The sequence below is a fragment of the Equus przewalskii genome, chromosome 1, assembly GCF_037783145.1.
Source record: "Equus przewalskii isolate Varuska chromosome 1, EquPr2, whole genome shotgun sequence".
In the NCBI taxonomy this organism is placed as follows: domain Eukaryota; kingdom Metazoa; phylum Chordata; class Mammalia; order Perissodactyla; family Equidae; genus Equus; species Equus przewalskii.
In genome coordinates this window covers 139312152-139326079 of record NC_091831.1, presented here as the reverse complement: position 1 = coordinate 139326079, position 13928 = coordinate 139312152, and the positions used below count along the sequence as shown (strand labels likewise).

The 13928-nt window shown below is 37.3% G+C and overlaps 1 protein-coding gene across 4 annotated transcripts in view; it reads right to left on the bottom strand.

Moving 5' to 3' along the window:
* The window catches only part of DMXL2 (Dmx like 2), a 135675-nt gene that overhangs the window by 39210 nt on the left and 82537 nt on the right, over window positions 1-13928 (bottom strand). For all 4 annotated transcript variants that reach the window (XM_008513828.2, XM_008513830.2, XM_008513829.2 and 1 more), the window contains exons 17-20: window positions 10695-10922; window positions 7434-9110; window positions 4090-4200; window positions 588-757 (exon numbers count right to left, since the gene is read on the bottom strand). In XM_008513828.2, coding sequence (XP_008512050.2) covers window positions 588-757; window positions 4090-4200; window positions 7434-9110; window positions 10695-10922 — 2186 coding nt within the window. The remainder of the gene's footprint in view (window positions 1-587; window positions 758-4089; window positions 4201-7433; window positions 9111-10694; window positions 10923-13928) is intronic.

The following is a 13928-nucleotide window of genomic DNA, read 5'->3' as shown; positions in this document are numbered from 1 at the left end:
ATAATGGTTAGTTTCTAGAACACAGAAGAACTTTCAGCTTCCACTAACAAACTTTTTTTAAAGGAACTGTACCAGAAAACTAATTCTAAAAAACTGTTTAAAAATTTATATGTTTCCTTTGTGCCACAGATATGTCCTTCAAGTGCACACAAACCAAAATTTTTATTGAATGGTATTTTAATTGTGCAGAGAAAGTTTGCTATTTATCAAACTAGGCATGCAGAGGATCCTTTATATAAAAAGAATGATTTTTTTAATATAATGTATACAACTGATAAGAACTGAAGTTTACTTTCTGAATGTAGATTTTTGTATTTTCTTAAACTAGGACACACTTCAACTGACAGGAGAAAATATCACTATTCCATTAATATATTATAAACTTAGTACATATAGCAAAAGACAATTGATATACTGCGTGGACATTTTATAAGGGTCAAGTTTTTGGAGTCTCCAAAGATTTTCATTTAAGAAATTCTCAGGATTTACAAACTAATTCTCCACTATAGGTTTTCTGGAAGATAATACCCTTATTCTTTAAGACAAGACTTTTTTCCTTAACTTCAAAATCCAATGAAGTAAGTTACCTTTTCAATGCATCTTCGAAGAGTGTTAATATTCCTGACCCACCAACCTATTCCCATAGCTCTTAACTCAGACCACTGAGGGTCCCCTCTCTGAATTGCTGGAATCATATTAATCAGTTCTTCCTCAGCCTCAGAATGAAAAGCCCAGGCAAAATGGCAAGTAGACACACCTAAATTAGAAATACAAAATAATAACCTTCAGAACTATATCAGAAAGAACAAAAACAATTTTCCACATAGTCATATATTCATTTATCTTGGAAAGAATTTTCAAGCAGAAAAAAAAAAAACACGAAAGGAAGTCTTTCATCATTCAGGATTTTATACTATAAGCTTCTAAACATAAGATCAGTGACAGGATACACAAAACCAAAATCTCTATCTTTTTCCCAAATGTATTTGCTTTTTTCCCCTGCAAAAATAGAGACTCTAAAACTTAATTGCTGGAAAGAAAGATATCTGAATATTGAGCCATTCACGTGTACCCACACCAAACTCAGCAACAGTGAAAGCTTTGGTCAAGGCAAAGTACCTTGGCCCACGTGCTTGGGTGTTGTTTCACAGCGCCACTTGCATGCGGACCATATTCCTTAGTACCGAATACTGAAAACTGCCCCCTTCTTCCCTTGGGCCAAGAAGCTAAACAGCATTTGAAAGCAAGTGCTAAACTTCATAGGAGTTCCAAGGGACAACAGTCAGGAGGCATGCTCCTCCGTCGTTAGTGCCTTGAGTTAAAAGTAGTTTAAGGCTGCCTAATACAGAGGGTATATGGCAAGTATTTTGGGCCCTGGTAGATGACTGACAGAGATCTAGGCCATATTTAGAGACAACAAAATGGGTTTAGGGACATCATCAGACTTGGGAGTACAAATGAATTTACCAATAGTTTAACTACAGATAGCACTTTACTGCACTCAGAGCAAGTGAAGAGGAAACATGAGGGAATGAACCACACAGTGGTGACAGAGAGTGGGAACACTGAGAAGCACCCAGAGGAGCCTCAGGATGGAGCAGATTAGTCCAAGGGGCCATCTATGTGAACCCACTTTGGAAACAAAGAAACGTCTGGGGTCGATGATAGTCACATTACAATGCAGGCTTCTCAATGCTACAAGGCCATCAACGTTACTACAGATAATTGTTTTCATTAACAACTACTATATATATATATCTCATGCAGTTGAAAGCTTTTCTAATAATTACTGCTTCAGAATAATTGCTTTAGAAAGTACAAAAGTAAAAACTATGAGGACTACTTTGGACAATAAACTTAAATCTTTTAAATTTTTCATTGCTAGTATTTATACACAACTGTGTTTGAAGTCACATCACAAAATCACCACAAGCCTTGACTGCCACTATAAATTTAGAGGGAAAAAAATGACAAAATTTAATAACATCAATTTGTAGTTTTTCAGAATCTAAAAGGCAGATTTTCTCACTATTTAAATCTTTGTCTATTTAAGAAAAAACTACATCAAATAACCAACATTTTGCTTTAGAAATTGCTATTATATGGCAATGCAAAAACAGATACTTTTGCTGATATGAAATTTATAATATAAAAGAATAATATAAAATATATTGCATTCTATACCCTTAAATAAAATTTGATTAATTAAGTCTTTGGTACGATTAAGAGGAAACAAAAATACATAGAAGCATGTCAAAGGAATTAGGTTCAGAAGGCAAGATTAAGAGAGCAGTGAATGCATTTGGAAACCTAACTATTAGAGGTGACAAAAAGTATTAGGAAGAAAAAGAATAGAGGCCCCAACAGGCACTGATTTTTACTTGCCTACCAATGACAAGCTATTCTTTGCAGTTACTCTCTGTTCCTAGCTTTTCTATCTATAGACTGGCTACTTAATTTTTTCCCTGCAAACTGTTCCCAGGACATCACCTACAACTCCAGTCACTTCTATCTCCAATGTTTTAACTGTAGTCAGAGGGGAAATGGAAGTTGACAAAGATTTAGAAGTCTGAGGTGTTTTAGATCTCCCTAGGTAATGCACACAATTGTCATTAAGTGATTTAGTACCATTTGACTATCATTTGAAACTAAAATTTAAAAGAACCTTGCACACCACTTTTTAAACCTATTCAATGGCAGAGATTGTTTAAAGTGATAATATCAAATGTTGGCAATTTGTTGCGTTTTGGCATCATCACACATGGCCTCTGGGAATGTAAATGAGCACAGTCTTTCCGACCGTGGCAACACTTACCAAGCCTTAAGAATTTTCAAGCCCTTTGATTCAATAATTCCACTGCTAGAAAACTAACTTGAGGAAATAATCAGATATATACATAAATATTTATATGCAAGGTTATAAGAACATTCATTACAGTGATAATTCAAGTAGAAAAAAACCCCAGCACAATCTGTTTCAAAAATAAAGGACTGGAGGGCAGGCCTCACTGCCTAGTACTTCAGTTCAGTGAGCTCTGCTTCGGCAGCCCAGGTTCACAGGTTCGGATCCCATGCATGGACCTACTCCACTCAACAGCCATGCTGTGGTGGTAACCCACATATAAAGCGGAGGAAGACTGGCACAGATGTTAGCTCAGGGCTAATCTTTGTAAAGCAAAAAACAAAAGAGAGAGAGAAAGATTGGCTACAGATGCTAGCTCAGGGCTAATATTCTTCAGCAAAAGAAAAAAAAAGGACTGGATAGATGAGATATAGTTTATACACATGGAAGAATATTAGACAGCTGTTTAGAATCATATTTGCAAAGAACATTTATTGAGGTAAACAGCGAGTGCTATGAGTAATAACAACAAACTGTCAGGCCTGGTGTTCTAGGTCCTGCAATACGAACGCACATTTTACGGGGCTGCGTCCAGCACGCTGCTTTCAGAAGGGACATCGTTTAATAAAGTGAGCACTGGACTGGGATTCTAATTCCAACTCTATTAATAAATAGCCCTATATCTTGGGCAGGTGGCTTTAAACTATAGTTTCAATGTTTTAATATGTAAGTAAGAGGGCCTATATAAATCCTTACGTCTCAGATCAGGGTGTGTGGCAGCGTGCTGGGAGTACGCAAATCTACTAGATTACTATACGGCAGATGTTTCTGAAATACCAGATTTACCTGTGAGTAAGTACCTTAGAACATAATGGTTACATTAAAATAAACATAAATCGTAACACATAGGGCAAAATACACATAATTTTTAAAGAAAAGACATCAGATGTCAAAGAAATTCAGGGCCACTTTGGGTTACAACCTCAGGCATACCAGGTTTACTCCTAAGCTACTACAGCTTTAGTGAGTAAAGTCTGAGGAACTGAGATAGGCAAGCACAAGTCACAGAACAGAGCTGAAAGACACAGAGAAAAATGCTAAGTGGGTACAATGTGACGGGAAGATCATAAGGCTTCTGAGAGGTATGCATATAATGATTCACCTAATGCTTATACACAAATATGAATACACCAATCACTTGAAGACCAAATAAAAGGTGTGCCAAGGTTCAAACAAGGAGTTAATACCTTGATGAAGTAGCTGTACTCGGTATAAAGGAGGCAGTGAGGTCAAAAGACACGTGTGCAAGCGCATAGCTAGTAAGTATCTCAAACCACACTCATCTAATGTGTCTCGTCCTGCAATGCAAACAGAACATCTGTTTAAGGAAGTGGAATGCAATGGGTCACAAACCAACAAAAAGTTAGAAAATAAACATTAAACTTAGTAGTAATAATTTACACAAAATATATATTTTTGAGTGTACTCCTTTGTGAACACTTTAATATCTTTATAAAAAACATATAACTTTACAAAAAAATATGTAAATACTAAAACTCCCAAACGAAAAATGACTGGTGAAATATAATCACCTGGTAGTACAGGTAACAATAGTATTTATAGCTATTCATAATAAATGAAAAGGAGAGAAATTTTGAAATCTAATAAGAAATATATTAACTATAGTAAATTAGGCAAAATTTTTAAAAACAGTTCGTACACGAATTCAGATGAGATTTAAAGATAAGAATTATATAACTAAAGTGAAATCATTATTATATAATTAAATAGGTGATATTTTCTAGGCTGGTTAGCTCATCTAAAATATAGTACTGTCAAAGATTTGAAATTTGATTCCCCAGGCTACCGTTACAAAGTTATGGCTGAACCTTAACCTTGATTCCAGAAATTCACTCTTAGTCAAAAGTCGAACAGAGGCATGAAAGTGTGGCAAGTATTAATCAGAACTACAGCCACTGTTGCATAAAAGCAATGCGAAAGTATTAACAGCACCCAGCCCAGTAACTGCCACTTAGGAAGTACTCAGCATGTCGAATCAAATAATATTTTCTAGAAGAAAAAAAACGTTTTAAATTGTCACAAGTTCAAGTTCCAGGTCTACTTCCCATTAGCTATATTCATTCATCCATTCACTTATTTATTCATTCAACAAATCAGGCACCTGCTACACGAGAGGCACAGTTCAGGTACGGGAGATTTGGCAGTGAGTAAGGCAAAGTCCTTACTCCCACGGAGCTTACATTTTAGGAGACAGAGACAAACAGTAAACAAATAAGTAATGTGTCAAGTGGAAATTAATGCCATGGGGAGAAATAAAGCAGGACTGAGACAAAGGGAGTGCCAGAGTAAGGGGGTCCTATTTTAATACTGTGGCCAGGGAACAACTTTCCAGTAAGATGACATTTCTGGAGAAATCTGAGGAGGTGAGGGAATGAGCCACAGAGAAATCTGGAAGAGCATTCTGTGAAGAACAAACAATATGTGCAAAGACCTTGAGAAGGAAGGGGCTGAGTGTGTCTGTGGGACAGCACGGGGGCCAATGCAGTAGAGTGGAAATGCGCACGGATCACACGAGGCCTTGTAGGCCACTGCAGCATTTGGCTTTCTTTCTGGAGTGAGATGGGAAGCCACTGGTGTATGTTGAGCAGAGGAGACATTTAATGTGATTTTGTTTTAAAATGATCACCAATTCCTATGTGAAAACAGACTGAGGTAACAAGAACGAAGCAGTGTAGGAGATTTTATCAACAAAAAGGGCGGAGGTGACAGTGACTTGGACCAGAGTGGTAACAGGAGAGGTGATGAGAAATGACTGGATTCTAGAGAGAGTAGAACTGAGAGCATTTGCCAATGGACTGGATATGGGGTGGGAGAGAAAGCAGAGTCAAGAATGCCTCTAAGTTGTCTCACCTGAACAAATGGAAGAATTCATTTACTTAGAATCCATTTACTGAGATGTGCAACTTATTTACTCTCTGAGCTTCAGTTTCCCACCTGTGAAATGGAGACATTCATTCCTGCCTTATCTACCTCATGAAAGTCCACTGTGACCAAGGTGAGGCATTTTTACAATGCCTAGCCAATAATATAGTTCTGTCTTAGAAATTTAAACTATTTTTCATGGATTGTGGCATGCGTACTTTCTTAAGGTCCCAGAGTAAAAACTCTAATATATATTAAGTTTGCAATGAAGGCTTAATTAAGTCTGTTCTGGGGGGAGTCTTGCTCTATTGCACACAACAGCAGAATGATTACAATTTTCTTAAAATTAACATCATGAGAAAACAGGTCATAGGCAAACCCTCTAAGGTTTCTAGTTATTTTAACCTACAGAAGAGGAAACTTCGGGAATCTAAGAATATAAACCTATAGGAAGAGATATATTCCAGGTGGCTTTGAGGAACAGCCTTTTCCTCAAATTTAGAAATCTTGTGAAACAGTTAAAAGAATATAGGCTTGGAGGCGATGATTTATTCACAAATGAACCCCAGTTCTGCCACTTAATATCTGTATGATCTTAAATAAGTCACAACTCCCTAAGGTCAGCATCTTCATCCATAAAATTAAGTATAATAATAGCCACCTGCTAGATTGCTGTGATAATTAAATAGGATAAAGTCCATAAAGCCACATAGCAATTGTCCAATCACAATACTGACTGAAAGAAGGAATGATCAATAATTTCCAGTTTCCTTTGCTAATGCCATCATTTACAATCAACATCATTACCTTCAACTGTCTGCATAAAAGAGAATGGAATCTAGTTTCAGGAGGCAGCCAAAAATTTTCTGGTTACACAATGAATTAAGCAAGACACATTACATTAAAATGTATGAAAACCTCTTTCTCAACAGACTTTTTAGAGAAAATTAGGTAGCTGTAAAAAATTATTTATTCCTAGAAATGGGAAGATGAACAAGTTGAGCCCCCATGAGGTCCCTATAAGCCTCATGGTTCAATAGTAAAATAAACAAATAGGCCATTATTATCACTAAAAGTAAAAAAAAATAAACCATAGGAATCAATCTGTTTGAAAGAAACAAAAGACTATAAATCTGAAATCATACAAAGGTTTCAGTGTAAAAACTCAAGTGAGAGGGGCTGGCCCCGTGGCCGAGTGGTTAAGTTCGCGCGCTCCGCTGCAGGCGGCCCAGTGTTTCGTTGGTTCAAATCCTGGGCGCGGACATGGCACTGCTCATCAGACCACGCTGAGGCAGCGTCCCACATGCCACAACTAGAAGAACCCACAACGAAGAGTACACAACTATGTACCGGGTGGCTTTGGGGAGAAAAAGGAAAAAATAAAATCTTTAAAAAAAAAAAAAAAAAACCTCAAGTGAGAATGCACACATATATCACCAGTCCATGAAGTCATATGTGCAGGTTATAGCTACCCCCTATTCTTTTCTTTCACAACTAATCATATTATGTAACAGTAACTGTCTATTAGAGAGGTCTTTCCCCTGTAAGGTTTATAAAAAGATTGCAATTTAATATATGAGTCATTATGTAGATAACACAAATAGTTCTATCAATGACAACTTTCTAAACTTTCAGTGAGAGCATTTACCTGAGTAACTCTTATCTCTGCTTTCATCAAGCTCAGTACTGGTGGTAGCCACTGTATCAGCCAAAGCTACCAGGAACATCTGCTCCAGACGGGTAAGGCCTGGTAGACTTGAGTGCATGAGATGACTTGAAAGTACCCTAGCGTGTTCTTGGCCAAAGTAAGCTGGTCCATATTGAGAAAGATTTATTACTTTTGATTTGTTTTCCCTCTTTTCTGGTTCTAAATCGATATCATCCGTTGTTATATCCTGGACTTGGAACAGCTCTGAATACTGATCCTCTGGTTGACTTTTGGTATGATCTTCACAGCTCTGTGGTATTTTGGAACTTTCTTCTGAAATTCTGTATGTTGTATCTTGATCTGCAGCAAGCAATGCATACAGTGGTAGTGGAGGAATGGAATCTATCTCAGTATAATCTCGAGTACCATCTTTGCCTATGGTAACTGTATCCTTTGCTGTACTACCACTTACACTAATGGTTCGAGAAAGATGTCGCTTAGTTCCTTCTCCAGCATCAGGATCTCTAACTATTGCAACTTCACCTGCAATACATTTTACTAAATGAGAGAGAATAGCTTTAGCTCTTCGAACTTTCCCTAAATCCATCAATTCTAATAGCTGAGTTGGATGATACTGTGGGAGAGTAGGGGAAAGTACATGTGCAGCCTCAAATAAGCCACCATCTTGAACTACAGTGGGTGAAGAGAAAACATCATCGGCAAAAGCTGTTCCTTCAACAATACTTTTTCTTGACAACATATTAGATTTAAAGGCAGAATGATCTTGCATTGCTGTCTCTTCTGCATCAGGACCATCAGCTTCAATGTCTCCAAATTTGACAACATGCTTCCACTGTGCATATACATGCATTTCACAATCCATTCCTACCACCAATATCCCATCTCTTACCCAAGAGAGAGAAACAGGCAGTGAAGGAGTACCATCAACAGAAGACACTAAGTCTATAGATCTAAGAAGAACCCATCTGGACCTAACTCCTTGCTTGATACTACCACCTAGTGGTAAAGTAATGACAGCTACTCCATCCTTACTGTTGATTTGCTCAGTCACAATTCCTGAAAGCCGTCCATACATGAAGATATTAGCACCAACTCCCACTGTGAGAATGTGGGAGCCATCTTCTTTTGACACCCAGTCCAAATGTACCAAATGCTTGATGTTCGGAATAAGATATCTATCCTTGCTCAAAAGTGCATCTGATTTGCTGTACACAAACAGATTACTATCAACACTGACCCTTGAATCAAGTACACTCCCAACCTTGACCAAATCATCAAGATGAATTGTTTGTTCTAAAACCCATTCTGACCCTCCTGTAGATTCACATTCAAATATGCAAACATGCATGGAAAATTCTTTAGAAACAAAACCATTGTGGTGGATAGGCTGTTTGTAAGCCACCGCAAGACGACCTGTGTATGAACAGCTAACAGCAACTGGTCTTCCCACAATGCTCACTGTACTGCTATTGTCTTCTCCTTCGTCATTCATCAAGGGCCATCTCCTCCAGTGATAGGTTTCCTTCTCATCACTTTGACCTTGTAGGTTGGTTTCCATACTACACTTCCAGAAGCGTACTTTATTGTCAGAACAAGTTGTAACCACTAAATAAGGTGCGAGGCACACTGGATAAATTGAAGAGGAACTCAGATGCCCTTAAAAAAGAAAAAGCAGATAGTCATAGTAACAGAACCACAAAATAATACGCTAATAAGTAAATTCTAGAATATGATAAATCCAAAGCCACTAAGAGCTTCTTCAGAATAACTCTGCAGTTCCCTCCCCACCTAGTGTCCAACTCTATAGAAGTCGGAACAGCCCATTGGTAAAATCAAAATATGCAGTAATAATCATCTCATTTGTTTGTAGGTAATTAAGTCTAAATGAGGCAAATATTTCACTAAAATAAAATGCAAAAGCAATGAAACAAGTCAACCCTTAATCAATAAATCTTTTATCTGCTATAACTTATATATGCCTTCACCACAACATGCCTCTCTGGACTTTCATGCTCTCTTTTATCACTTTCATCACAGATATTTAAATAGTCATTACAATCTGTCCTTCAAATGCCCCTAACCCACCCTCAAATAATCCAGACACCAGATCTACCCCTACTGTCCAAATGTTTTCAGACAGCCAAACAGACCACGAGATCTCACTCCTTTCACCAGGTTTAACTCCTGCTCTCTTAACACTGAACAAAAACCCTCATATTTATTCCTGACTGTCAAAGACTAACACTGCTTGTCTATTGTCACCTAGAAGATAAGAGGTAACGGTGATTAAGATTGGGGTCAGAAGACCTGGATTCAAGTTTCAGTCCACCAATACCTTCATAATGGTGAGAAAGCCACTTTAACATCTGAGCCTGTACCACCTAAATAATAGGGATTGTGTTACTACCTCCCTTGCAGTGTTACTAGCAAATAAGACATTTGAAAGTGTTTTATTAAGCTCCTGCAAAATATAATTTATTACTATCAATTCCAATAAACTTGAGTCTATCCCAGACTTTCCAAATATTTGAAAGATTCAAAAACTGGCCTAGATCTGCGCCTGCCACAAAAGCCCAGAGTAAACTCTTAATGTGATCTTTCCAACTCTGAATTCAACCCTATCTTAGGGACTAACAAGAGAACCCTCATACTTAAAATCGTTCACCAGTAACTGGAATAGTCTTGAACCTCCAATTTTGGTTCCCCAAAAATATAATTCTAGGAACTCTTCAATTCCACAAGTGGGACAGATCATTTTAAATATAGCTGCCAGTCCTGCCCTCCAAACTATCTTTCCAACTTGTTAAAGTCAGTATCATTCTAGACTAATCAAACTATAGCCTTGTATCCTACATTTTTCCCCCAAAGTATCTGACAACTCTTGTTCAATCACTCTTAATAAAAGTGAAACATGATTAGCACAATGTGGATAAAAAGCCTTAACTTAAAAAAAAAGCTTCAATGATTCGCAAATGAACATACTTGTTCTTTCTTTGCAAATTTACTATCATAGTATTCCTATTTATAGGAAATCATAATGCAGGCAAGAAACTTCACTTTAAAATATTTACACCATTTTCTGTCAAACTGATTACATTTAGCATAGGAAACTATAACCAGATGTATCATTGCTAGAAAATAAATCTTTATTTCAATGTCAACACAGCTCCTATTTCAGAAGAGTTCATCCACTGAAGACTGCTCTTCAGCTACAACTGCCTGGTCTTAGAGTCACCTTACCTGCTGACGGTGTTGCTCTTATTACTTCAACTCCTTCTGGGAGATCAAGAGGTTGGCTATATACCAGTCTAGAACTCAGAATAAGTTTACTAGCAGTTTGAAGATTGGCAATTGATGAAGAATGAGGCATGAGGCTCACACTAGGAGAAGTTTCTGGAGAAGAGTCTACATTCTTCTGCCCATGGACTGAAAGTAGACTCTCCGATGAAACACCTTCTGAAGTTTTAGCTTTGAAAATAAATTATAAAATTATGAAATATATTACTATCATCACTACGCTCATGAGCTAGAATATTTTGTTATCATTTAAGAAACACAATTTCTTCTATACACGAAAATTAACTCAAAATCTATCAAAGACTTGAAAGTAAGACGTGAAACCATAAAATTTCTGGAAGAATATTTAGGCAGTACACTCTCTGACATCACTATTACAAGGACCTTTTCAAATACCGTATCTACTTGGGCAAGGGAAACAAGAGAAAAAAATAAAGAAATGGGATTTCATCAGACTAAAGAGCTTCTGCAAAGCAAAGGAAACCAGGAACAAAACAAAAAAACCCACCAACTGGGAGAAAATATTTGCAAACCATATATCTGACAAAAGTTAATCTCCAAAATATATAAAGAATTCATACAACTCAATAACAAAAAAGCAAACAATCCAATGAAAAAATGGGCAGCGGATATGAAGAGACATTTTTCCAAAGAAGATATACAGATGGCCAACAGACACATGAAAAGATGTTCAATATCATTAATCATCAGGGAAATGCAAATCAAAACTACAATGAGATATCACCTTACACCTGTTAGAATGGCTATAATTACCAAGACAAAAAACAACAAATGTTGGCAAGGACATAGAGAAAAGAGAACCCTCATACACGGCTCGTGGGAATGCAAACTGGTGCAGCCACAATGGAAAAAAGTATGGAGATTTCTCAAAAAATTAAAAATAGAAATACCATATGACCCAGCCATTCCACTGCTGGGTATTTATCCAAAGAACTTCAAATCAATAATTCAAAGAGACTATGCACCCCTATGGTCACTGCAACATTATTCACTATAGCCAAGATATAGAAGCAACCCAAGTGCCCAGTGACTGATGAATGGATAAAGAAGATATGGTATACACTTACAATGGAATACTACTCAGCCATAAAAAAGACAAAAATGTCCCATTTGCAACAACATAGATGGAACTTGAGGGTATTATGTTAAGCGAGATAAGCCAGACTGAGAAAGACAAACCCCATATGATTTCACTCACATGTGAAGATAGACAAAGAGGACACATTAGAGGTTATCAGAGAGGAAGGGGGTTGGGGGGTGGACATAAGGAGTAAAAGGGCACATATATGGTGACTGACAGATAATGTACAACTGAAATATCACAATCTTATAAACTACTATGACATCAATTTTAAAAAACGAGAAAAAAATAAAAAAAAGAAACATGGTTTCTTAAAAGTACTCTGGAGACAAGGTCAATTTTCAGACTTTTCCTCAGTTAACTTGATAAATTATTTTTTTACTATTTTACTCTTTCTTAGCATCACCAACTCCATCACAGGGATGTGTCAGGGAAGAATCACAACATGTAAGAGCTAGAGAAAAAACCTTAAGTTATCTAGTCCAATGTTCTCAACCTTCAAAACACATCGAAAGCCTGAGGAACTTGTTAACATGAAGATTCCTGGGCCTAAAAACAGAGACACTGATTCAGTTGTTTTGGGGTAGATCCCGGAAATCTGCATTAATAAGCAGCCCAGGGGTTTCTGAAACAGATGGGGCATGAATCAAACTTTGAGAAATAACAAAGTACTGCCTCACTTAATAGATGAAGAAATTTAAACTTGGAGAACTTAAGGATTTTCCTAAGGTCATTTATTTAGCTAGTGGCAAAGAAGATACCAAAATACCAGCCTCTTAACTATCAAATCCTGAAACAAAATAACGATTTCAAGAACAAATGCAAAAATTAAAAGTTTAAAACAAATTTACGACAGTATTAGTTAACTGGATTTGGAAAACATATTGACCTTGATCTTCTTGCAGAGAGTTTCCAGCTTTCACACTAGAGGGAAGTGTAAACCTCTAATCAGATCAGGTATCTGTGCTTCTGTTAAATGTGAGGGATGCTCTGTGTTACATTTATTTATTTGTGTGTCTATCCCCCCTTTAGACTGTGACTTCATCAAGGGCAAAGATGATGTCTCATTGCTTTGTACATCTCGAGAAGCACCAGAATACCAAGAGATAATCATCCCCTTTTGTTCTGATGGATGTTAAACATGCCAATCTTTTTTTCATTTTTTTGGCTGAGGAAGATTCACCTTGAGCTAACATCTGTTGCCAATCTTCCTCTTTCTGTATGTGAGCATCCACCACAGCATGGCTATTGACAGGCAAGTGGTGTAGGTCTGTGCCTGGAAACCAAATCTGGGCCGCCAAAGCAGAGTGCACCAAACTTAACCACTAGGCCACCAGGGCTGGCCCTAAATATGTCAATCTATTTTATAATGGCAGACAACTCAATAAGACATCTGAAAACATTTTTTGTAAAATGGAATAAGACTACAAACTTGAATCAGTAGTTGGAAGACAGAAGTACTGCTCCTGGCTCTGTTAGTGACTAGATATGTTTCCTTGAGCAGGGCCCTTCATCTCTGGCTTTCTTCTCATCTACAAAATACGACTGAGTTACACTATGTCTCTTCTTGTAAACCAGGCAATTTTATAACATATATCTCAAGCTAAGAAAGAAAATAAGAACTAGAAAAAAAGAAAAGGCTTTGGAGCCAGAAGATCTGATTTTGAAACTTGGTCTGTGACAAACTAGATGTGGGACCTGGTCAAGTTAGTTAACATCATTCCATTAGTAAACTGAGGATAATATACATCCCACATAGACAAAGCAACTATCTCAGTTCCTGGCACCTACAGGAATACTCAACATATTTCTTCCCCTTCTCGATTTTAAGCCCATCACTTCATCTTCTGCCAGGATTTTCAACACTGATAAACTCAAGAATTAGCTGTGAATGGCAACATACACTATGTTAACTCTGCTGTGAGTCTTAGAATCCAGAACGCCTTCTGCCACAGTTGAAGAGAGCACACTCTTCATTTGCCTCTACCATAGTCTGACGTCTGTGACCCTTTATTGCTGTCATAAAGCAAGCAGCTCTACACTAGCCCTGCTTCAGGGGAACAGCTGCAGGACGC